The following is a 26070-nucleotide window of genomic DNA, read 5'->3' as shown; positions in this document are numbered from 1 at the left end:
AACCTCTGTGCCTGTGTGAACACTGTTGTTATACATGTGTGAAAGCAGGCAGAATAAAGATAATACTGGAAGACATGGAAACAGGAAGTGTTCACGCCGCCGAGCCCGCGGTCAGGCCTTCTTCCGCCTGAGTCTGCAGAGCACCTGACAAGCACATGCTTCTCTGGTTTTCCCTGGGCGTGGTCTATACCACGTGGGCCTCATTTTCTTCTCCACTAAACAAAGTACCTATAAAAAAGGAACCAGCGTGCTCAACAGCAATGCTGTCAGTGCAACAGTGCAGAAGCCTACCTCATGGGCTCCAGCAGCAATCAAGGAAGAGAAGAGACAGGAGGGAAGCAGCTCTCTTGGCCACAGCCCACACGTCCAGCCAGGGATCCCAAGGATGCCCGGGGTGGCTGCTTCAGCAAGAGCGAGCCACAGTGTCTGCGGCATGGGGATGTGCAAGCTCAGGTGAGTGGTGGGCCCAGAAACAACTGCCCGTGTGGGTTCTGGTTTGTGGGCCATTTGCAAAGCATCTTGGGAACAGCTCAGAGGAATTTACCATGCGAGTTTTCCACCCAAAGCCCCTGCTCCTTGCGAGAACTGCACACTGAGACATGCTGCCAGGTGGCCTTGCCTCACACCCAGTGGCTTGGACCACTGCTGGTACCAACAGATCCAATCGCTGCCATCAGTCCTTCCACCATCACAGTTAGTGAAACCCAGCAGTGGGTCCAGCTGCCTGGCAGCGGGACGCATGGATCAAGGCCTCACGCTGCATGCCTGAGTCGGGGGTGGTGAGCCTGCGCAGGAGTGCACAGTGGGCCTCTGCTGTCACCGAAAGCTCTACAAGGCTCGCTGCACGGGGCTGAGTACTCTTGGTCTCCTTTCCCATTAGTCCGCGTAGCCTGGAACCAGTAATAGACGAAGACTGCAAAGCTACAACAAAGGCTAAGGTGCTTCGTTCATCCAACACTTCATGAAAGGGAAGACAATATAAAGATCTAGTAATGAGATTTCTTGGCAAACCTAAGAAATCGACGTCTCTGGGCTCACAGAGGACAGAGACAGATGGAGAAAAGTCACCAGGTCTATCCGCTTGAGCAGAACACACTCCTGTGGCCAGGTGTGGTAGTTCTCACTTGTAACCCCAGCACATGGGAGGCTGAGGCAGGAGGACTGTGACACGCTCAAGGCCAGGCAGGGCTACATGAAGAGTCCCATGGCAGCCTGGACCGCACAGTGAGAATTTGTCTAATAAAAAAAAAAAAAAAAAAAAAAAAAAAAAAAAAAAAAAGAGAAAGACAAAGAAAAAGGCTGCTCTAGAAGTGGAGTGTGCTGATGGTGGCAGGACCTGGCAAATGACTAAACCCCGGACTGTCCACCTAAGAGCGAATCGGATGGCCTGTAAACTGTACCACTGTAAAACTGTCCCTTAAAAATGACCTGTGCCCAACATAATGGCCCACACCTATAATCCTAGCTATGCAGGAGGCTGAGGCAGGTGGAACGTAAGTTCCGGGTCAGCCTAGGCAATTTAGTAGGACACTGTCTCAAAAACCACAATCAAAAGTGTAGTGCAGAGGTTGAGTGCTCACGTGACGTGCACAAGCTCCTGGTTCAACTCTCACGGCAGGTGAGAGAAAGGAAGAGACCCCGACGCGACGGTACGGCGTGACTGCACTACCGTTCTGACTGCCTGACCAGCATGGAGTGAAAGGCGGGGCTACCTCAGCACGAGCAAAGCCTTGTACACTACGAGAGCAGCTTAACCTCCAGGGTCCCCTGAAAGGGCCGCCAGGACCCTGAAGGCCCACACACCACATTTGGAGGCCTACTGTCTTAAAGAGAGGACACAGAGGTTCTAAAATGAGCAGAAGATGTTCTTCTAAGGCCAACAAGCACATAAGATGCCCAGCATCACCAACCACCAGGGAAATGCAGCTATAAAAAGACAGGCCCAGAACGCAACACTGTAGGCAAGGACGTGAAGACCCGGGAAGCCCATGCACTGCTGACGGGAACATAAAATAGGGGCCACTGTGGGAAAGTTTGGTAGATCCTCAAAACCTTAAAAATAGGGCTGGGGCTTACAGCACTAGAATATGCCAGGCCCTGGGTGTGACCCCCAAGCACTGAGAAAAAAGGAATGGCCAAGTGATGTGCAGTTCCATTCCAGCCTCTGATCAGGGGGTGGGCGGGAAAGCAGGCTCTGGAGGAGGCACCTGCAGCCCCACTGTCAAGCAGGCAAGGTGGGGCATCCAGGCCTACACTGGGAGGGCAGAAAACAGAACACTGCAATGTCACTCTGCCTTGGGAAGGAAACCCTGGCACACACCAACCTCGGAACACCTGAGGATTATGCTACAGAACAGGAGAGAGGCACAAAGGGATACACACGGGGATCCTATGAGGCTGAGGTCCCTAACACGGGCACATGCACAGGGACAGAGGGGTGGGGGTGCCAGGCTGGGGCAGAGAGAGTAAGGATCATGGGCTGCTGGTCTGCAGTTTTACAAGAACACATGCTGGGCTTGCATAGTCATGACAGTTCTACATTAACTCTATTAAATAACACTGAACCACATACTCAAAAATGGCTAGGATGGCACATTTTATATTATGTGTGTTTTGCCACAATTTTTAAAAATGCAGCAGAAACAAGGGGCTGTGCCCATGGGCCAAGCTGGTGGTCCTCATGGGGACATGTTGGGGTCCCACAACAGGACATCGCCTAGAGAAAGCACTATCTGTCCCTTCATGGCTGAAGCCTTGTGCTGGGATGCACTGGAGACACCCGGAGGTAAAAGCGCGCCGTGAGCACCGCGCTGAATGAACCGTCAGGAGTCATGCTGCTAATGATCATACACACAACGTGTGCACTGCAGATCAATCTACAGGTCACAGCCTGACGTGGATGTATGGCTGACAAAACTTTAAGAAATATGTTCCAAATTAAGACTTAATTCACGAACCCTGAAATACCCCTGCCGCTGGAAGCATACAACTCAGCGGTCTTTAGTACACTTACCAAGCTGTACAACTGTCACCACCATCCAGTTCCAGAACATGCTAGCACCCCAACAAGAAAACCCACTACTCGTTCACTGCAAGCTCCCACCCTCAGCTGGTGCAGGGACCGGCCCACTTCCTGTGCCCATGGAGTCGTCTGGTGTAGACATTTCCTAGGCAAGCACTCATAGGAAATGGGCTACGGGGACTGGCTTCTGCCACCCTGCATGTCCCCAAGGGCCCCCAATGCTACTGTATACGTCAGGGCTCTAGCTCTTCAGGGCCAAGGAGGGTTTCTCTGTGGAACTGGGCGTTCTGCTCAGCAGCTCAGCAGCCGTGGGCACTGCCTGGTCCCTTTCCCCTGGCCACTGAGAAACATGTGTCCATGAACTCAACGTACAATTATTTTCTACAGATGATGCTTTCATCTCTCTGGAAGAGATACCGACAGGTGGGAACTGCTGGGTCAGTGGCAACGCGATCCTTTACCTTCTGAGGCATAGCCAGACGATCTCCAAAGAGACAGGCCTCACCATGACACACCCCTTGGGGCAGGTGAGAGCTCCCGGATGGTCATGTCCTGGCCATCACAGCAACGTCACTTTGGTTTTAAAGTAACTTCTCTTGTTACTGAAGGGATCGTGAACTGGTTCATTGCAATTTAACACCAAGCTTATAAACTGCAGGTAAGCAAAAACACCTACATCCAGATAAATTTCTCAAAACCAAGAAAAGCTGATGTTTTAGAAAACTGAAAGAATTAAAACATTTCCTTTCATGCTGTGCTACACTGCAGAATGAACAGAACAGGGAAGAAAGGTAAGTACACTTAAAAACCACTTCTGAAACAAGTGACTGAGCCAAATTAAGCTGCAAAGCATCCCGCTGGCCCTTGGACTACAGAAAGCCCTTGATGGCCTCACTCAAGGAGACCCAAGCTCAGCTGAGTCCAACCTGGGGGACACCAGTGTTCCACCCTGCCGGCCTGGTACAAGGTCCATGGCAGGAGGCGCCCAGGTGTCCCCCAGAGATTCAGTCTGCACTGGGGGTCATGGTCTCGCTTTGTCTGTTTTGTGCTCCTGGGGTTCAACTCTGAGCACCAGCTCAGTGGTGTGAGGTCCAGAGCATTCATACAGGGTTTCCTGCTGCAGAGCCACGCACCAGGCCCCACAGGTGGTCACGCTGATGCCTGAGACCAGAGCAGTGCACGTGCAGTTTGCAAGCAGTGCCAGTCCAAACAGACTGCAGACACCTACGTGCATGTGCACAGGTTTTCATCACTTTATTGTGGAAATCTAAGGGGGCGTGAGAGGGCGAAGAGGTCTTTGGCTTGCATTAAAACTTTCTGCAAAGCCAGAGCTTTCAAGATCTAAGAGAGCACTCACACTTCGTGCATTCTTAGATAGCTGTGGGCCACCCCTGGGGGACACAATGAAGTCGGCTCTGGGTCCACAGCCCAGGCAGCTCCCCACCCTGTTGCCCCCACACCAGGCCCACACACATGCCCGTGACTCCGATGAGCCACGTGCACGCACCCCAGAGGAGCCTCTTGGCTTGAGGGACAGGGCTGAAGGCAGGCCACGCAGGCCAGAGGCTGCCTGGTGGCGACATGGAACTCCACCGCCCCCCTGTGGAAGCTCCTGCCCGTCCCTCCCAACCAAAGAGGAAGGTCCACCTCCGCTCTCTGCCCACCAGGCCCCCTTCTTGGGCGTCCCGCACATGCTCTGGATCCAGGAGAGAGGAGTCTGGCCTCTGGAGCGGGGGCCGTTAAGGTACTGAAGGAGTGAACACAGGGCATTTTGTACCTTTAACCTGGTCTCTGAGTGGTATGGAATTTGGTATTGGTGGAAGAGAAGTGGATAATGGTGTCACAACATCTGGAAAAGAAGTACAGGAAGCTCGTGTGAACTTTAGACTGCACGAGCAGGCTGGCCACTGAGCAAAGTCACCTAAGGGCAAGAGAAAACATCTTCCTCCCTGTCCGAGGAAAATGCTCCACTACAAGAAAACACCCAGACTGCAGCTGCACGCCAAAGAAACCCTTCCCGACCAGACACTCGTCATCTCCATGTCCGAATCTCTCAAGACTTTACAACAAAACAGAACCGGAGCTGCAGGTCCCTGTGCCGGAGGGTTGCACACCACATTAACGTGTTAGTTCAGGAGGCTACGCAGGTTCCATCGGCTGCTCCCTGCTGCACCTCCTTCCCCGCAGCAGGCAGCCTGGGCTTTGGGCCCTCCCTCACCACCATCCAGTCCACCCCAGTGAAGGACGGGCCTGACACACCCTCTCACGGAGTGCCCAGCGCTAACGCTGGTGTCAGAGTGTTCGGCCACGTGACTCAGAGAAGTGACTGCTGCTGTCAGGCTGTGCCACAGGTGTGGGCCTAAAAGCACAGGCACAGGGACAGCCAGGCGGGCTCCACCCGACAGCCTCATTGGGAGGCCAGGACGAGCAAAGACCTCTCCCGGCTGCCAGCACTGCCACCACCTCTGGCTGCCTGCCCCGGCTGCCGTCCAGACCCCGCAGACAGTTACCTTTCATGAAGAATCGGCAGGTGGGGCGAGGCCTCACCTTCCGGTCGCTGGGGTCCTTCACTTCGCCTTCCTCTAAGTCGTCATCCTGGAACAGAGGACACCACCTTACCAAGGTGGACGGCTCTGCCACACCGCCACCCCCACCACGCCTGGAGCACAGGAGCTGGGCGAGGGAAGCTCTGGCACACTCTGCACTGATTCCTGCCAATGGTCCCAGTCTCGGTTCCTACCCACACCTAGGAGCTGAGGGCTCCAGGGACAAGTATTATATAAGTACTGTGGGGCACAGCGTCCTACCCACAGCAGGGTTTTATACTCTTTAACGGACAACTTTAGGCAGAAAATGGAAACCCGCTCCTTTAACATTTAGTGTATTTAAACAAAATCTAAAGAAGAGAGTAACTTATGGTCCTTACACATTAACTCCCTCCAATGTAAGTCTTGTAAGAACCTGGTGTGGTGGCATACAACACTCTGAGAAGCTGAGGCAGGAGGAGAGCATGCTCAGGTTCAGCCTGGGCTACTTAGCAAGAGCCTGTCTCAAAACAGGAAAACAGAAAGCAGCTGGAGGTGAGCACCTCAGCGCGCAGGCCTTGGGTTCAGTCCCTAGTACTGCGCAAAAAGGTCCCGCGGGAGAAGTTAGCTAACACAGCTCCGCGAAGCCACTTTGCAGCTAGTCAAGAATCCCTAACCTTGCTGTCCAATTCAGGGGAATCCAGAGCTTGACAAAGACCAACATCTGGACCTCACCCCTAGGACTCTGACCAGCAGAGACCTGACCTGTGCTCTAGGGGCCTGTGCTCTCAGGCCTGCAGCTGAAACTCTCACCTGTGCCTTGCAGCTGTGCCGGTCCTCGGCCACACTGGTATCCAGTGCCCTCCTGATGGCCTGGCACCACAGGAAGAATAGAACAAATGTGTCCCCTAAGCTTCCCAGAAGACTAACTGATGACAGAAACCAGGACGTCAAGACAGACCTGCACAGACCTGCGGAAGGGACCTGGTGTGAAGGAGAGGCCGGGGGCAGCGGGGCCAGGCTGCCCTGCACTTGCCTCTCCGTGCAGTTCTCTGCACGGGAGTCACTCCGGGAGGGCTGAGCCATGTCCACTTTATGAACTTGGAGCTCGGCTGGCCAGGCCTCGCCAGGGGCCCGAGGGTCTGGGCTGGCCGTGCACCCTACATGCAGTAACACCCTCAGCCCCAGATGGCATCCACTTCTGAGAGCCAGGCAGACTGCACATTCTTCCTCCGACATCAGAGCTCATTGGAATGTGCAACTGGCACTCAGGGCAAAAGGCACATTCCAGGGATTTTAGGTAAAGGACAGAGCCAGAGCCATAGGGAAGCCCACGGACCAGACACAAGCTCAGCTTCCTCTGTGTTGGAGCAACGTTCCTGGGACAGGGACAGGACACAGCATAGGAAGGGCAGACAGGGTGCACTTTGGGAGATGGCAGCCACCAGTGCGGGGACAGCATGGACCTGGGCTGGGACAGGAAGAAGCAGTACCAGCAAGAGTGGGGCCCCACACAAGCTGGTATGTGCTGTGCACGACACACTAAGGGTAAAGCTGGGCACAGACTGGCTCTGTACACGGTGGTACTGCAGAGTGGACCTGCTGTCCATGCCCCTGTCATATCTCACAGCACACCACATTAATGTGTCCCAAATCAAATGGGATTTATCTGTTTGATCAGGCATCACCAATAAGCTGCCTACAGTGCCAGGTCCTGGGGACAGAGAGCAACCAGCTACAGCCCTGGTCTTGGAGACCGTGTTCCTGGAAGGGAAAGACACAGATGCTAAGGAGCCAGTAAGCTGTTCTGTGACTGGCAGAACTCAGGTGCCTCACCCAGCAGCCGTGTGTGTGTGTGTGTGTGTGTGTGTGTGTGTGTGTATGTGCACGTGAGCCACAGATGTGCATGTGCCTACAACAGGAGGTGACAGAGGAGGCCAGAACGTAGGATACCCCAGAAAGAAAACAGGAGCCCTCTAGAGAAAGTGTGCAACCACGAGGCCGACCTACGACCTAGTCTGTGTGCCCCCAATTACACAATGTATGTCATGCCCACAGTGATGAGCCTGTCATGTGCCAGGGCCCAGGGCACTGTATCTACAGCCGACTGCACAGGCCACAGTGGGTCAGGAAGGAAGCAGCCACCTGCATCGGGGGATGCTGAGCTGGGGTCTCACACAGCCTACAACAGGGCTCTGAGGTCTTCTCAAAAGAGTGCCAGCAGGGCACATGAAACAAATACACACTGCAAGACCATAAAAATGGGAGAGTCCATTGGAGAGTCACTCTACTTATGCTCCGCAGGGAGTCAGCATATCAAGACCACAGAGCTGTCCAGGCCACTCAGCCCACAGCCTGTACTCACAGCGCAGCTGAGCCCCAATGCCCACCTCTGCCAATGCCACCACGATCCCAGGAAAGCTGAATCCTGATGCCCCCCCAGCAGGCAGGCCCACTCCACTCTGGGTGACTTCTCAGAATTCAAAATCCCAAGGTCACAGGCAGTTGCAGCCCACGATCTAACTCAAACTCAGGAACCGGGGTCTCATAGTATCATCTCCCTTTGCCAACACTTGGGTGCAGGTGAATTTCTCAAAGTGACAGCACAGATGGCACCTGGAGAGGAAGCCTGCATGACGAAGTTTCGTCAAGCCCTTGGAAGGTCACATCACCCACCAAGTTATTAATAGGATGTTCTTCTCCATGCTAAGAAAAAACTTAAACTTCCAGGCTTATAGCCACATAGGGCCCAGAGTTAAAGAGTCACAGCCAGGTAGGCAGCGTCTGCACCCTACCACTTCACCATCAGGGCCACCGCCACAGAGGTCCAGAGGTCCCATCTCTGAACAGACTGGAGGGGCTGCACACTTGGCACCCTTCCCCTTCCCCCACCCATCCTGAAGCACTCAGCACCGTGCCCACTGTGACAGTGAGGGAGGGGACTCGAGAAACGCAGGCCATCCTGATCTGCTCAGATCCTGGCTTAACCCTGAGTTCAGTGGCTCTGAACGCTTCAACCTGCTTCCTCCAAAACACTCCTGCAATCACCCGCCACAGACTCGTGACCCACCGCATGTGTCCTGCTCACCCCTCCTCAACCCGAAGGCGAGACTCACAGAAGCTGCCACCGAGTGTGGGCTTCCAAAGCCGGCTCTGGCAGGCAGGCAGGCGGGCAGGCAGGCAGGTGGGTTTTCCGGGGGCCTGCTCCCGCTTCAGCGCACCCCGCCCCGCCCCTGCATACCTGTCTCCCCATCCACACCAGCCCCAAGATGCACCCTGTACCAGCCAGCGCCCGTGGGCAGGAGCCCTGCCGGCGGGGCATCCGTCATACTCACGTCGATCTCTCCATCATCGATTTCGCCATCATCGTCCTCTTTTTTCTTCTCCTTGGCAGTCTCCAGGGGTTCCTTTTCTCCTCCGCTCTGGGCGGTGGGCTTCCCCTCCTGGGCAGGAGCACTGTCCCCCTTCTCCTCCTCATCCTCAGCGCCAGCCTTCTCAGCCTCGTCTTCCTGAACGGCAGGGGCCGACTCCTCAGGGACCTCCTCGTCATAGTCCAGCTCATGCTCGTCCAGCTCCCTGGTCACCGAGGAAGCTTCGTCTCTGAGGTCGCTTGTCCGGTCTTCCTCACCGTTGTCCCCCTCCTCTTCACACGGGGAGCCTGTCTGGCCCCTGCTTAGCTCACGCACCTCAGAGTCCTGGTCCTGAGACTTGGGTTCACTGGCTCTGTCCTCCTCGTCGGAGCGATTCTCCTCTTCCCGGCCCAGGACGGGGGCTGCCCGTTCCTCATCCTCCAAATCGGAAGCCCTCCCCCCAGCTCCGTCCAAATCCTGATCGGACCCGCTTTCCCTCAGAATGTCATCGTCCGAGAGCGTAGGCTGTTCCTCTTCGTCCTCTGGGGAGCGAGGATCCCGTTCAGGGCTCTCAGCTACATCCATCTGTACCCACGGTTCTGCAAAACGAACACAACAGAGACTCAGAGGGCAGCAAGACGGTGAGTGAGTGCTGCCCGGCTCCGGTCCGCACGGCTCTGCCCAACACGTGAGCTGCCCCTGCGAGGCCGGACACACGGCTCTGACCCGGAAGGCATGCCCGGCTCCCTGCAGCTGGCAGAATGAGATGTCCCAGAACACCTGGCACGACATTTCAGGCTCGTGTGCAGCTGCACACTTAACAGGAGCAAGCGGTGAGGAAAGGCCGTGTGGGTCCGCACTGAATCACTCTGAAAGTCCTGAGCTGTCCGCTGCAGACCCGGCAGAGCGTGAAGGCCCGTGTCCAGAGTCACCCAAGGCTGGAGCCTGTGCCGCGCGTGGTCTCTAGGCTCAGGCCTCTCCCGGTGGGCAGGCGTGGAGGTGCCACTCCAGGACCCAGGCCAGAGAATGCCACCCGCCTCCAACAGTGCCTGGGGCCACACCGGGCTCCAGGGGACCAGTGGAGTCACAACCACATTTCCACAGGGCTGTCTGTCGTGCAGTACTCCAGACAGGGAGAGCATCTACATGCTACATTGTGTGCTCATGTAAAAGCCCGGTACTCCAGACAGGGAGAGCATCTACATGCTACATTGTGTGCTCATGTAAAAGCCCAACGGTGTCATCTTCCAAGATCTCACTTTACTAGTTCTGATTTAATCATAACCTAGATGCTCTCTAGTTTCCAAATCTCACAGAAGGGGTGCTGCGCGCCTGTTCAAGGGGGTCGGGGTAAGCCGGCAGTCTGTAAGCCAGTGCTGCCCTACCAGCTCGTGGTGACAGGAGCGATGTCATTCTTCAGCGCATGGAGCTGTTTTCAAGTTCTGGTTTAAAATAAGGTGCCACACAAAGTGGACACTCAAAAACCAACAGCCTTCCTGTACAGAAATAACAAGTACACTGAGACAGAAATTAGGGCATCAACATGTCTCACAACAGCATCCAAAAAACCTAGGACTCAATATAATGGAGAAAGTCAAAGACCTCTATGTTGGAAACTGCATTACTCTGAAAAAGGAGATCAAAAAGGACTTCAGACAATGGAAAGACAGCCCTTTCTCTTGGGTAAGAAGAACCAACATAGTGAAAATGGTCATACTTCCAAAATTGCTGTTCAAGGCCCAGGGATATAGCTCAGCAGCACAAGCACCTGCCTGGCAAGGTCCTGAGTTCAATTCCTGGTACAAAAAAAATAAAATTGCAAAATTGCTACAAAGATTTAATACAATTCTGATCAAATTTCTGACAGCACATCTCACAGAATTAGAGAAAACAATCCTAAAATTCTTCTGGAACCAGAAGAGACCTAGAATACGGTAATTCTGGGCAATAAAGACAAGGCAGGGGGCATCACAATCTCAGAAATTACACTACAAAGCTACTGTGATAAAAACAGCACTGTGCTGGGGGAAAAAATGACCTGAGAATCAATGGAACGGGTTAGAAGATGCAGAAACAACTCCAGACACACTCAGCCACTTTATCTTTGACACAGGTGCCAACACATTCACTGAGAGACAGCCTTTTTAATAAATGGTGCTGGAAAAACTGGCCCAATACATGCCAAAGATTAAAATTAGACCCATATCTTTCATCATGCACTAAACTAGAATTGAAGTGGATCAAAGATCTAAATATTAAAATAGAAACGTTAAATCGGCTGGAAGACAGAATTCTTGAAGATGCTGGTGAAAGCAAAGCCTTTATAAACAAAACCCTGACTATACAGGAACTATCACAAAGAATCAACACTTGGACTCTCATCTTAATTAAAAAGCTTTTTCACAGCAAGAGAAACCACCAACAGAATGAAGACACAACCCATAGTGTGGGGAAAAAACTTTTGCCAGCTGTTCCTCAGACAAAAGTTTACTATCTAGAAAACATAAAGAACTAAAAAAATCAGAATTCAAAGACCCAATCCAAAAATAGTCATCTGAGATAAACACATACTTCTCAGATGAAGTACTAACAGCAAATAAATGAAAAAATGTTCAATTTCACTGGTCATTCAAGATATGCAAATTAAAACAACACTGAGATTCCACCTCACCCAGAAAGAATGGCTGTCATCAAGAAATCAAGCAACAACAAACGGTGGCAGGGCTTGGGGAAAAGAACCCTCCTTCACTGTGCGGGGAGCACAGACTGGTGCAGCCACTGTGGAAATCGGTGTGCAGACTCCTCAAAGCACTGGGACCGGAGGTCCCACTTGACCCAGCTCTTCCCCTTCTTGATATCTTCCTGAAAGGAAGCACCACACCACAGCCATATATAGTCATGTTTATAGTGACACACACTGTAATTTCCAAATTTTGGAAACAGCCTAAATGTCCATCAGCTGGTGGATGGATAACAAAGATGTGGGGTTTCTGTGCAGCAAAGTACTGTTCTGCCATAAAGAAAGATAAGCCTGACACACTTCTAGGTAAATGGATGCACCTTGCAAGCATAATCTTAAATGAAATATGTCAGACACACATGTAAATGTCACGTTTCTCTGGTGTAAGAAACTGAAACTGTAAATAAGGACCAAAACATGTAACAGGTATTGAGAAACAAGATGTTCAGATGGGGAGGGGAGACGAGCAGGGGGAGGAGGAAAGAATGAGAACAGTAACAAAAAGTGAGAAAAGGAGGGAAAAATGGAAACAGAGCTTTTGTAAATGGGGAGGCAAGGAAGAGGTGGGGGGGCAGGGGAATGGGAAACCATCACATCATGTACAGGAACAAACCCTCGGTGATGAACTCGATCATCACATGTACCTAGCAGAAGATTTTTCTTTATGTACCAATAAAACCTGAATGGAAAAGAAAAAAAGAAAGAAAGTAAGGTGTCAGGGTCAGGCTGCTGGACGTCTCAGCAACAGCTAATGCACTCAAGACGCTGGCTGCAGGTCACCTTTATCTGCACACACTCTAAGTTCTTGTTTGTTTACGTATTAAAGAAAAAAACGTACCTTTTAACTTCCTAAAAATACAGCCTATAGAAAGCAGGGAGGGGCCAGGGATTGAGGTCAGGGACTCAAGCGCCTGCCTGGAAATTGCAAGGTCATGAATTCAATCTTCTGTACCAAAAAAAAAAAAAGAAAAAGAAAAAGAAAAAGAAAACAGGGAGGTCAGCTGGGGTGGTGGCACACACCTGTCATCCTACCACTCAGGAGGCTGAGGCAGGAGGATCACTGGGAGTCGGAGGCCAGTCTGGGTTACAAAGTGAGCTCATGGCATCCTGAACTACACAGAGAGACCACCTCAAAAAAACAAAGCAAAACAAAGTATCACACCAGGAAGGTGGATTTTGTGGAGATGAGAAGGGGGTCTGGGAATCGCCAGGGGAAAGCACAGCAAAAATGATTAAAGTCACCACATGTATGTACACCAATCCCCAAGAATGTAACTGTTAACGTATCTTAAACATATACTAATAAAAACAAGCTAAAGTGGAAAATAAATACAGGGACAACCTACTTACAGATGGAGTGCCAAACCTGATACATAATTCTACAGCGTGAATATATATTGCTGCTAAATGATCATTACACCTAAAAACACATTGAGACATCGCTTAAAGCCACTACTTTGTAAAAACACTGTGGTTACCAATATAAATTTACAAATCAATCAATCTTAAGTCACTGAAAAGTAGATTTTTTTTTGTTTTTAGTTATTAAGATAGGGTCTCACTATGTATCCACAGACTGGTCTTGAATTTATAATTCTCCTGCCTCAGCCTCCTGAGTTCTGGAATTACAGGTGTGCACCACCATACCCAGCTAAAAGGCAGCCAGGTTTTTTTAAAGATCACTTTTTGCCTTCTATTTACACTCTCCAGAAGCAGACAGTTGCTGGGAAGGTTAGCCAGGAAGCAGCAAGCTCTGCTGTTCTGAGAAAGTCAAGGGCCCATGGCCACAGCTGCTGGATCTCCACCAGGCACAGAAGGAGCTCTGGGAACTCAGAGCGCCCCCGAGCTGGGCAGTGCCCAAGCATGGGGGCCATCGAGGCCTGAGACTTTCCCATAGAAGGCTATGCTGCTACACAATCCATGTAAACTGCAACTTGAACTACAGTGGTGACCATGTGGGGCGCCAACTGGTGTCACCAGTCACTCTGATTTTCAACATGCCTAAGACTTAGTATCATACATAAACTAAACTGAATCCAGAACGACACTTTCAAAGGTGCGTCTCCTTCACTCGGATACAAGGAGGTGTGGACCAGAAGAGGGGATAAGACTGTCACAGGGCACCTAATGGCTCTAAGCTACAGGTCTCCTCCCCCACTGGGGCGCCTGTCAGCTTCTCCTGACTGCTGTAGGAGCTTCTGCAGGTTGCCACGGTGGTCCAAGTGGGCCCAAGAATACCTTCTGTCCCAGCTGTCTGTGGGCTCTTCTGGGGTCCTGGAGTGCTCCGAGAAGCCAGGCACAGGTATGGACCCTCTCCCTAGAAAATCCTGGGCATACAAAAAACCTCTCCGGCCTCAAGAAGCCAACGCCTGAGGCCCACCCCAGATTAAGAGCTCCTGGGGCTGGGGATTTAGCTCAGCGGCATAAGCACCTGCCTTGCAAGCAGGCAGTCGATCCCCGGTACCAGTAAAAAGAAAAAAAGGAAAAAAAAAAATCAGAAACAGATTAAGAGCTCCTGCTGCCTCACTGTCGTTTACTAGTCTGCTGTACATCTGCACCTACCAGGCTGTCTCAACAGTTTGTTTACAAGCTTTTTTTATTTTGAGACAAAGTCTTGCTAAATTGCCCAAGCTGGCTTAGAACTTGTGATCCTCCTGCCTCCCAAGAAGCTAGGACTGCAGGTATACACCAATGCCCAGCTATGGTTTGGCTCTTAAAATGCCTCAACAGTCCACGTATTTAAGTTTTGAACCTCACAGAATGCCGGAACACTGAAGAGGCAGCGCCCAGTAAGAAATCTATGTTCATCGAGGGGTGTGTGTCCTCAAAGGTAAGCCTGAGGTCCTGGTCCCTGTTTCTCTCTGCACCCTGGCTCATGATGAGGTAAGCAGCCATTTACTTATTTATAGGCAGAGTCTCTCTATGTAGTTCAAGCTGGCCTTGAAGTCAATTATGTGGCCTAGGCTGGCCTTGAACACACAGTGATCCTTCTGCCTCAGTTTTTGGAGTACTGGATTATAGGTGTGTATCACCACACCTGACATGGCTTTTTTTTATTTTGGGAGGAGGGATGTTTTTCAGATAGGGTCTTGCTATGTAGTCCAAGCTGGCCTTGAATTTGCAATGATCCTCCTGCCTCAGCCTTCTGAGTACTGGAATTACAGGTGTGTGCCATCACGCCTAGCCAGGTAAGTGTTTTGCTTCACCGCGTAATCGCTTGCCAGCCAGTCAGACTGGCACCTCCAAAACTGCAAGCCACAGTAAACTTCTTCTCTTTATAAACTGATCATCTCTGGTATCTACTGCACACCAGCTACATATCTCCTGTAGAGTGTGGGGGTTAGGAGGAGGGGACTCAGACTCCGTTTCCTGTACCCTGAGCTCAGCACTAGCGTACAATGTGGTCTCTGAACTGAGACACTTTAGAGCGTACAGGGGCACCATTAACAATCATGACAGGCATGGACAGGGCTGCCCTGGTGCCCTGGGACATACAGTCTCTCTGAGGAGGAAATGACAAGTTTCCCGAGAAAGGGGTCACACTGTCTTCTTCCCCCTGGGACCTTCTGAGGTTTTACCATGGCAGGTTACATTCAGAGATGAACACCTTTCAGCGTAAAATGTGCTAATGAGTCTATTTATTACAAGCAGCCCAAGTCCCACCTTGGCTGAAATGTCACTGGGAATCAGGAGATGGCCTGCACTCCAATCTTGACCTTGGGCAGGTTAATGGTGTCTCTGGTGCTCATTTTGGTATTCTAACAGAACCACCCTATAACTGAGTACACTCAGCAAAGGTTAGAGCTAAATCTTCTCTAATCTACAGTGCTGAACCTGCCTAAGGAACGGAGTAACAAACTCCATCGTGTCCCTGTTGCCTACTGCATTTGGCAACACTTGCCGAACAAAAATCGCATTATTTAGGAGCTGGGTGTTATGGCAGGCCTTTAATCTCAGCACTCAGGTGGCTGAAGCAGGAGGACTGCCACAAGTTTGAGGCCAGCTTGGGCTACACAGTCAGTTCAAGGACATCCTGAACTACATCTTGAGATCCCACCTCAAAAAAAAATAATAAAAATCTCATTATTTAAGGTGCTGTCATACACCAAGACATGTCAAAGAGATGTCAAATAAATGCCTGATTTGTAGCAGACTACACAAGAACTCAAACACACAGTGGACACCATCTCTCTTCCGAGCAACCACCCCGGGAGGCTGCCCTCTGATCCCAGAGGCAATGCTACGTGCACAATGCTTTCAGAACTTCTCAAAGGACCTTTGCAACTGGCAGACACCCTCTATTCCTCCGGTGGCTGACAAATTACTATCCAGCCAGTTCTACAGATTCACTGGCCAGGGACTATCAGTGAAGAACAAGCATAATACTTTAGGACAATTACTTTTAACAGTGCAGTCCCTATTTGAATGTCTAAAGTCTGGTAATCTGGTTAAAACTTCCTAACTTCATGGATTAACATCTACAGGAGGGACAGCATGATTGGCGACAGACATCACCCCCAAAGTGACTAAGTCCAAAGACCAAAAAACTCAAAAAGGAAGTACTTACCTTAAGATGATCTGTAGCTGTTAAAAGGAGAAAAATTTCTTTAAACATGAGCAACGTGACAGCTTACTTGTCTGCCTTCTGGAGTGATTCCACAAAGCTTTCTTACAAAGTTTGATCATTTCTTACCTACAACAGGAGAGTTCCAGGCTTTGGGACACATAGGACTGGTTCCAGAGTTGGCTGGGCTCCATACAAGGGCTCAAATTGTAAACGCTAATCATGCAAAAATATCTCCTGCCAGGACTGGGAAGTAGGAGTGGGCCCAGGTCCAGGCTTATCCTGAGAATCCTCAAAACTGCACTGGGATAGGTTAACACGGTGGAAATGAGACTTAAAGGAGACATAATGAGAGACTGTGACAACCCCAGACTGCTTTAGTGTCAAATTCCCTTTCATTTTCCCTGAAAGGGTCTGAAGAGTGACCTCTTCTCTCAAACGATTTTATTAAAGTTCATTTAAAATGATCAATCTCTGTATCCAGTAAACAGAACTGTCCAAGTTTCAAATTCTAGCAGGAGCAAGACTGTAAATCTTGAAGTGCTACTTTCTTTAGCTGTAGTTACTTTACTGGGAGGACCTGGCATCTCCGAGCTCCCAAACAAAAGGACAAGTAAGCTACACATTCTTAAGGGGCCGGCGCGTGTTCTGAAGGACAGTTGCTGTGTCCAATCTGTGAGCACTTGGAAGCTCCAGGAGCAAGTACCAGCAGGCTCCAGAGCGCTGGAAGTTCTCCGAAGAGCCCATCCACAGTCCAGGCTGACCTCCTCTGGAGTGGACCTGCGTACCTCTGCTACTCCTTTGTGATCGACAAACATGTGCCACACGAGGAGCCCGGAAGAGAAATGACAGCTTCGGGAAAATCAACTCTGTTGAGGGCAGAAGACGGCGCGCGCGAGCGCGGACACCCGGATGGATACCCCAGGCCGCGGACTGGGCTCGCGCCTGCTCCAGCGTCCCGCCCCGGCCGGGCTTGCTCCAGCCCGCGGCTGCGCACGGCTGGGGGCGCGCCCGAGCGCTGCCGAGGCGGCGTCGGGCTCCTGGGCCTCGCTCCCGCCGCCGCCGCTGCGGCCTCCTCCCCGCCGCCCGCCCTGCCGGCCCATTTACCTCGGCGCGAGAGCGGGGAGGGGCCACGGCTCCGCTGGAGTTGGGGCGGCACGGACAGGACGTCCCTCGGCCCTTCCGCTCTTCGCGGGCTCCGGCTTCAGGCGCGACGCGGGCGGAACAAACGGGTTCCACTACCCGCGGGGGCCGGCCATTGTGCGACGTCATCAGGGCGCGACGGCCGACCTGTGAGCCGGCGGGCTGCTCTCGTTTCCCCCGCCCTCTCCCGCGTTTCCTTCCGGCCTCCGCGCGGCCCCGCCCCTGAGGCGCGCGCCTGCCAAATCACCGCTATTGCGCAGGCGCTACTGGGCAGACCCTCTTTCCGGGGGGCGTGTCTGCGTGCCCGGGTGCCTGCTGGCTGCACAGAACTATATGCTCGTCGCGTCACGTGACACCCCGAGGCTAAGCGTCTCGCGAGATCTCTCGGAAGGCGGCGACGTAGGTCCAGGTTTTGCTAGGCGTCCGGTTTCAAAACTCCGGTTGTCTTCGAGCTCTGCGTCTCCTCTTTATCAAATGGCAAAGCTCAGCGCAAGAATTGAATGCATTTCGCGAGTCAGACTTTAAATGTCAGAGATGATTCCGGGGGACTGGGTCGTCCCGGACTGGTGAAGCTGCCCGGCCGGCGGAACGCGATGTGACCGCCGAGTCGCCGGAGCGCCACGTGGTGGGCCAGAGACCGCGCCGCGGCTGGGGCTATCCGGGCGTCCGCCTCACTTCGCGGGCCCCGCAAGTGCCTTTCGCTCAGTCCTGGCACGTTCGGTGGCCGGCCCCAGGGTTATAGGGCCTGGGTGTGTCCAGAAGGACAGGGCCCCCTCGTTATGGCGTGGAAACAAACCGGATGTCCACAGACCGGCGAGAGGATAACATGGGCTTAGCCGCCAGAAGGATGAAGTTCTGACCTGTGCCGAGCGGGAAGAGCCGGGCACACGGGCCAGGCGTTGTGGGATTCCTTGTGGTGGGCTGGGTCTTATGCCTCCCGGGCACAGGTGAAACCCCAGGCCCTCTCTGCCTGTACCGGAGCCTGTCGAGGTGCCTGACCTAGGAACAGTCTGGCCAAGGCCGGCGCCCTGATGTCGTCGGGTTAGTGTCCTCGTGACTTGACAGTTCTGACAGCGGGGCGCGCTTGCGTGCATGCCCTGGCTTCCATCTCCGACCACCAGGTCTGCAAGCCTGGAGGGGACTCCTGAGGGCCACAGGACTGATGTCAGACTTGCAGCCGCCAAGCTGAGAAATGCACAGCTGCAAGGGTGTTTTGTTTTTTTATGGCAGCCCGAGTTGTTTTATCTGTAAAATAGGCAAATCCATCGTGGTAAAGGTTCCTGATTGGGAGCAGGAGGATTGGGCTGCTTAATGGGTGCAGTTCAACCCCGAGAACTGTTGTGGAATTAGGTGGTGGTCATGCACAACTTTGTCAACCTAAGTGGTACCTCAGTTTGTGAACTTAGTTCTCTCCGAGATTCTGGTTGCAAACTGAACTGGACAAAGATGAAATCAAATTTCCTGCCAAAGAACCAGGCGTGGTGGTGCAGGCCTGTAATCCCAGCGCTTCACAGGCTGAGGCAGAAGGATCATAGCAAATTCGAGACCAGCCTGGGCTGCATAATTCAAGGCCAACCTGAACTACATAGCAAGACCCTGTCTCCAAAAATAAAAGAAAGACATGAACACAGGAGATTCATATGGCTATTTTAGTAATATGTGAAAGAGCAGAAGGGAAAACCCCAGAAATGACTCATATTTTACTTGGTGAATGTAATATTGTAGGTAGTTTTCTTACAGTTGTTGAAAAGGTAATCTGTGACTCTACAGTAGGCAGTGTTTCTACAAATGATGGGCAAAAAATATGAATGGCAGAACAAAATAGAGGTGATTACTGATGTCATTGTGAGATTTTAGGGGAGGAACTCAGCTTCTGGGAGTGTAAATGGTATGACCATTTTGTAAAAATAAGGAAATGGCTATGAGAATATTACTGAGATTAGAAAAATGCCAAATGAGAGAATTCAAAGAGTTGAAAATTGCCGGGTGGGGTGGTGCACACCTGTAAGGCCAGACTCGAGAGGCTGAGGGGGCAAGATCACCTGAATTCAAGACCCCATCTCAAGAGAAAAAAAGAGGAGGGGCTGGGGATTTAGCTCAGGGGCATAAGCGCCTGCCTTGCAAGCAGGCAGTCATGAGTTCCATCCCTGGTACCAATAAAAAGGAAAAAGACAAAAAAAGAAAAAGAATTCCTTCTTGGAGGTCTCTGGAGGCGCCTCCCCCAGGGCCTTAGTGCCCCTGGGGGGGGGCTGGCTCAGTGGCATCCCCAGTGGCCTCAGCTACTTCATTGTGACTGCCTTCACCCTTGGGGGACAAGTCTCCATTGCTTTTCACGTGGCCATTCTCCTGTGCCTTGGCTTTCAAGGAGGAAGCACCTGCTGCCTGCTCAGCATTTGCGTCATCCGTGCCTTAGAGCTCTGGATGCCTGTTACGGGGACCACTGAGGGGCACGCAGAGCCTCTCCAGACTGGCACCACAGAGGATAGTTTGGCGAGGTGGGCCCAGCTGGCGGAGGGGTGGGGCTGCCGCCCAGAGGGGAGGGTGTTGGAGGAACCAAGCTGCACCCCCGCCCTGCAGTCCTTGAGCCACCTGGCTGCACTCTGTCAGGATGCAGGATCTCATTCCAGACGCGTCTTAAACTCACTATGTAACCCAGGCTGGTCTTGAACTCACAGTGGTCCTGCCTCAGCCTCCAGTGCTAGGATTGTAGGTGTGTGTACACCTGGGAGAAAACCCACCTCTTTGTGTACCTCTATTAATGTGCCTCACATGAGTGATAAAGAGCATAAAAGAACCGTAGCGGGTGAGGTGTTTTCATGAAGCTTCCGCCCACAGAACTCTGCGCAGCTGCCCTGACTGTGATAAGTGCCTGCCCTTTGCCACGCACAGCCCACATCCTGGGATCCAGAGACATTGGTTTCTTCAGCTCCCTTCTTCACAGAGGAGGGGTCGGGGCCAGAGTTTGAGGTCCCACCCTGGTTTAGCCACACTAACGGCCTGGTTTCTTATCTCCTTTCTTCCTTTCTGACTGATTGATTGATTGAGACAGGCCTTGAGGTGTACCCCGAGCTGGCCTCAAACCTGAGGCGATCACATGGCCTCAGCCTCCGAGTGCTGGAATTTACAGACGCCACCTTACCATCGACTCCTGTCTTTTTCCCACTGTGTGACCATGGGCCTCCAGGTGGCCAGGAGGAAGCTCCTCAGCCCTGCACAGGCCACCCCCCTGGGTGCCCATGCCAACCCTGCTCAGCCTTGCTCTGCAGCCTTTTGGAGCCAGCCTGGTTTCTGGGGGTGCCCTCACTCATGGAGGCGCTCACCTGTGTGTGGTGCTCTAGGCGCCACTGACCAACCAGCTCCACCTCTGGGTGGTGCCCCCAAAATACTCCGCTCCTTGGCTGGGAAGACAGTGCCGCCTGTCCCAATATCTTCAGCCCAGTGTGAAGAGCCACGGTGAGCGTGGGGCTCATTTCCCATCTCCGTCCCCTCTGGCCGCAGCCTTTGGACTTGCAGCACCATGGCCCAAGTGCTCCTTGTGCATACATGCAGGATCCTAAAGGTGGCAGAGCCGGAAGGTGCCTCACAGGCCACTGGCATGGGAAGCCTTTGCTGATTCCTCAAGTGGCCACGAGAGGGCACGCCTTGAGGCCCCAAGGCTGCTCCCAGGTAGGCCTTGTGCTCAGTAGTACCCTGCCTCCACCCCCCACCCCATGTGGTGTGAGCGTCTCCCTCCCTGGCCCCGTAGCCGCGGCCACCCCAGTCCAAGGGGATGAAGTGGTGAGAGCGAGTGGGCCGACTGCAGAGACCTGGACCTTGTGTTGGCCTGGCCTCTTCCAGCCTCCTTCTGCCCCAGGATGCTGACTCTCACCCTTCCTGGAGATGTGCAGGGGTGAGGGTCTGTCCCAGCTGAGCTGTGGACCTCAGTCCTGCCCTGCAAAAAGGCCTCACAGCCCGGGAGGCTTGGCGAAGTGGCCCTGGCAGGCCTGGTGCTGTGTTGATCCTACCAAGCAGGGTTGGCTCTGCAGCCTGCCAAGCCATCTGCTGGACGAAGGAAGGAAAGAAAACAGCTGCCTGGCCCAGGCTGGCCCTGCCCTCCACAGCTGCAGGCATCCTGAAGCTCTGCTGTGTCGGCCACCAATGGGCACTGGAGGCCATCATGCCCATCTGTGATCACAGGACAGGAGGTCTGTGGCCACCATACCACTCCGTGACACACCCAGAGCCTCCCCAGAAGCTGTCAGCAAAGCTCTTCCTGCAGGCAGGAGGTGGCAGTACCCATTCAGCCCAGCAAAGCACCTCTGGGGACTCACGTCCTCCACTTCGGTGGCCCTGTGACTGCCTGAATCAGCTGGGCACCAGGAAAAGTTGTGTGCTTTAGAAAGCCTGGTACAGCCAGGTGTGGTGGTGCATGCCTGTCATCCTGGCATCCGGGGGGCTGAGAGGAGGATTTCTGCGAGTTTAAGGCCAGCCTGGCCTACAAAGAGAGTTCAAGGAGACCTTGTCTAAAAACAAATAAAAAAAGGCTTGTGATGTAGCTCGGTGAGATCCTGGGTTTGATCCCCAGTATGGCAGAGAAAGAAAAGGAGGGGCTTTGTGCTGGCGAGGCCCTGCAGAGAGGCCATCTTCCAGACATCCTAGACTCACGGTCAAGGGTACCACTTGGTGGAGCCAGCCCCCTGCAGCACAGTGACGGACACGGCCTGGGGCTCAGGGCTCAGAGAACCAGTGTGGCAGGCGCACCATGGAGTGTGGTGCCTGAGCTCGGGTGCGCCCGGGCTGCGTGTAAAACATAAACAACACAGCTAAGGTGTGTCAGTCTCCAGCCTCCATGCTGGGATACCAAAATTAATACATAAGCAACTGTTCGCCTTTTTGGGGTGAAAGATGCTGTATGTGCAATTGAAGCAATCATGAGCACAAACTCTGTGAGCTGGGCACACACACAGCACCCATCTGCCTGTGAGGCTGAGGCAGGAAGACCACAAGTGTGAGGTCAGCCTGGGCAACTCAGCAAGACCCTGTCGAGAAAGGTGAGCTAAAGAGGGCCGAGGGTGGGTCTTGGTTCCTCTCGGTATCACAAAGGAAACAGACAGTTAAGACTTCCAGTACCACTGCTGCTAAAAGCCCATTTGACCCTTTAGATTATGAGATCACACAAGCCCGAGAACAGATGAGAAACAGATGAGAGAACTCCCACAGCATCTGCTTAGTAACAGTCAGCACCACAATTCAAACCCACACCCAGATGCCCGGGAAATGCAACACGGTCACCACAGCTCACTTGCCAGGTGGCACAGGTGCAAGGGTGTGGTTTCAGTGGATTCACGTGGGGCTCTTGACGTCCCTTTCCCTTTGTTGGAGCTCAAACCTTGAGTCACAGAAACTGTAGCCAACTGTCCCATGAGAAGGAAGTTTAGACCTGGTGTAATCCCAGCACTCAGGAGGCTGAGGCAAGAAGATTGGTGCGAGTTGGAGGCCAGCCTGAACTGCATAGCAAGATCCTGTCTCAGAGGAATGATAAGAAAAACAAAAGTTGCAAGTTCCTGTCTCTGAGGCCATGCTAGGGAACACCTGCTGGGGGAGTCTGACACCCGCTGGCCTCACCAGGCCTCTGCCCCGCTAGAGCCCCCGAGGGACCGGAACTTGGTAGCCAGCTGCATGTCTCTGCCCTGACCCAGTGTGCCGCCTCCTTCCCTTCCCGTGCCATCACCCAGCAGGTGGCTCCCATCTCCAACCTGTGTCTGGGCCGGACACACCCCCACCCCAGGGTTCCCAGACAAGGACGGGGTGGCGCTCACCTTTGATCCCTGCACTCTGGACGCTGTGCCCGTGAGTTCGAGCCCAGCTTGGACTAGACAGAGTTCAGAGCCACCTTGAACGGTGAAGCACAACTCTGCCAGAGGAAAAGGAAGAAAAAAAGCAAGTTCAAAGTGTTCACAAACAGCCTGTGAGCCTGAGGTGGGAGAGAGGTGGGAGAGCTGTGCAGGGGCCTGGAGGGGCCGGGGTCAGGGCCCCTGCATGCACTGTGCCATCTGTTCCCCACCTTTGCCCCAGCTTACCTGCCATGCCTGCCTGCCCTGGATGCCAGGGCCTCAGGGGGCGGTGACCCTACCCCACCCCTGCCCCCTCCTCGACCCTCCTTCCTCTGTGCTCGGCCCCCAGCCGGACCTCAGGACCAGGCGAGCCCTAGGCACAGTCGCTGGTAAGGAAAGAGGGGGGTCAGCCCTTGGGTGGGGATCCCCCTCCGGGCTTCCCCGTGTCTTGGGGACCCAGGGCACCGGCTTTGCAGAAGTGACGTCCAGTGGCCCAGCTTTTCTGCCCACTGCGGCCCCAGACCTCTGAGCCTCTGCTTTTCCTCCTCCAGGGCAGCTGGGCCCTGCGCCTGCCCATGAGAGCTGCTGCATCACAGATGCAGGTCCTCAGATAGGCAGACCCTTCGCCCTCCGCCGTCCACAGGACCGTGGGGACCTGTGGCCATGGCATCACCTCCTTTGGCTTCGAGAGGACACTTGTCCCCAAGCCTGGCTGGGGAACAGAAGCTGATCGCCTGGGGACACCACAGGGGTATAAAGCTAGGACGCAGGGCCCTGTGGCACTGGCCCTTTCTCTGTAGCTGGCGTGGGTGCTGTCCTTTCTGCTCTGACCCCTGCTTCCCTGTGTGTGGGGGGCAGTGGAGCCCCCAAGGCCCAGGCAGCGAGCAGTCATGTGCAGGGAGGGCCTAAGCCAGCCAAGACAGGGCCCCAGCCCTGACCAGCACCAAGGGCTGCATCTCCTCCTCCCTCAGGCCAGGATAAACGCTGGCACCCTATCCCAAACTGGCCGCATGGGGACGCTGGGGATGGGCCACACACTGGCCTCGGCCTGGCGCCCGGCGTCTGGGAGCATCAGCACCTCAGTGTCCACCACTGTCCCATGAGCTCCGTGACATGGGACCAGCTGCTGTGGCCAGGGGCTGGGGGCAGTTGGCCTGCCGGCTCCACAGGTCCCTGGCCCTTGTGCCCCTTCCTCACTCTCCCCATGGGGCCCCCTTTTGAGAGCTGTTAAAGCTGGAAACTGACCACATGTGCAGAAGCTGCACATGGCCAGGACAAGACTGTCCCAAAACAAAGAGTGCCTGGGACAAGCTACATGAAGAAGTTGCTTCAGCCCAGAAAAACACCAAGCCCCGTTTACCAAGGGGGGCATTGACATGGGGCCCTGGGAGGACCAGACCCCGGGCAGATCTCAGGAGGTGGCATCCCAGCTGGGCAAGGCAGTACACAAGCTAGGAGGCTGAGGCAGGGGGGTTGGCACAGATTGGGAGCCAACCTGGTCTACCCGGTGGGTAGCCTTTGTCCTGGGTGCCCTCTGGCCCTGATCCTGGAGAAGCCAAGGGGCAAACGGCCTCATGGTCAGGCAGGTGGGGCTTTGAAGGCTGTTGCACAGTTGGTGAGAGCTGGATGGCCTCAGGCAGGTGGCACTGGGCTGACTTGTCAAGGTCTGACAGAGTCTGGCTGGCCAGGTGTGGACACTGGCTCCATAGTCTCTGTCTGTGCCACCTGGGGCATCTGAGGGCCCTGCGCCTTGGGGGGGGTCCCAGGGTCTGGCTTGGGAGGGCAGCGCGAGACATGGTGGGACGCTGCAGTAGTCACAGGTGCCCAGAGGGTGTGGCCACTGGAGGACAGGTCTCCAGGCTGCACCCTCATCCTGGCATCCCCTTCATGCCCACAGCTGCTCTGCCCCCCGCAACCACCTCACCCCAAACCCTGCAGCCTTCTGGCCGTGCTGCTGTAGCTGGGCAGGGCCTGGGGTGGGATGAGCTTGGGCCAGGTGTCCCTATGAGATGCCAGGAGGAGCCTGGCCAGGCCCCAGGGACCCTGCTGGGGATGTCCACCCCCAGTGGGAACCATCTGCGACACTGTGCTCTGGGCAGGTGGGGCCCCTGACCCCTGCTCTGTCCCTGCAGGCCACCAGGATGCTGGCCCTGGCTGGGTGCTGTTGACTTCCGATGCACGCTGGCCTGCTCAGCTCCTTTCTGGCCCAGCTCCTGATCCCAGGCCCAGGTCCCCGGGACCCCTCCCGTGAACCCAGAGGCAGGTGGACCACACTTGGTGGGTGTCACCCTGCTCTGAGGCAGGCCAGGCCAGGGCAGGGGGCTGGGAAGAGGAGTGGGAGGACCCGTCTTTGCCAGTTCCTCCGCTTGTGGTGCATGAGTGATCTCCTCTTATAGCGGGGAAGTCACTCTGGGACCTGGGCACCTTCTGTCCAGGGACCTGCCAAGCGGCATCGGTCCCTTTGATAAAAGCGATCCCCAGGTGGTAGCCTCTGGGTTCCGCTGACCTGGAGCCGGCTGGTGTGTGGGGTGGACCCACTGAGGCGCGGTGCTCTTGGGGCCAACTGCTGCACCTTGGCATGTGGCAGTGGCCACGTCTGGCTGGCCATGTCATCTCTCCCGGTTGGGATGCTGTGACACAGCCACAACTTTGTCATGCTTGCTCGGTGGCCGGCCACCTGCCCTCTTCCTGTCTCGGTGGGGGTTTTCTGGGCCAGCAGAGGGTGTGATTTTAAGTCCAGCTGCAGGAATGAGGGAGCGTGGCTCTGACTGACCCCCAGCTGGTGGCCATGGTCAGTGCCCCATGCCTCCTTGGTGCCCCGAGAGAGGGCTTGGCAAGCCTCTGCGGCCTGGGGATGGAGGAGAGCCCAGACATGAGGGACACAGGTGCCACAGCAGAGTGGAAACCTGCATC

The 26070-nt window shown here is 54.0% G+C and overlaps 1 protein-coding gene across 4 annotated transcripts in view; it reads right to left on the bottom strand.

Moving 5' to 3' along the window:
* The window catches only part of Zc3h18 (zinc finger CCCH-type containing 18), a 40868-nt gene extending 23390 nt beyond the window's left edge, over positions 1 to 17478 (bottom strand). Inside the window, exons 1-4 of one of the 4 annotated variants that reach the window (XM_013146090.3) lie at positions 17309 to 17478; positions 8883 to 9496; positions 5533 to 5617; positions 4800 to 4871 (exon numbers count right to left, since the gene is read on the bottom strand). In XM_013146090.3, coding sequence (XP_013001544.2) covers positions 4800 to 4871; positions 5533 to 5617; positions 8883 to 9482 — 757 coding nt within the window. In that variant the 5' untranslated portion in view covers positions 9483 to 9496; positions 17309 to 17478. Of the gene's footprint in view, positions 1 to 4799; positions 4872 to 5532; positions 5618 to 8882; positions 9497 to 12657; positions 12677 to 16330; positions 16840 to 17308 lie in introns of those variants that run through there. The other 3 variants (XM_023562421.2, XM_063247798.1, XM_023562427.2) reach the window with 3 other exon arrangements.
* Positions 17479 to 26070: the final 8592 nt, after the last annotated feature.

The sequence above is a fragment of the Cavia porcellus genome, unplaced genomic scaffold (assembly GCF_034190915.1).
Source record: "Cavia porcellus strain 051 isolate PalLab524CR breed Dunkin Hartley unplaced genomic scaffold, mCavPor4.1 scaffold_4, whole genome shotgun sequence".
NCBI classification, from domain to species: domain Eukaryota; kingdom Metazoa; phylum Chordata; class Mammalia; order Rodentia; family Caviidae; genus Cavia; species Cavia porcellus.
Note: the sequence above shows the minus strand (reverse complement) of the source record. Positions and strands in the feature narration are given on the sequence as shown.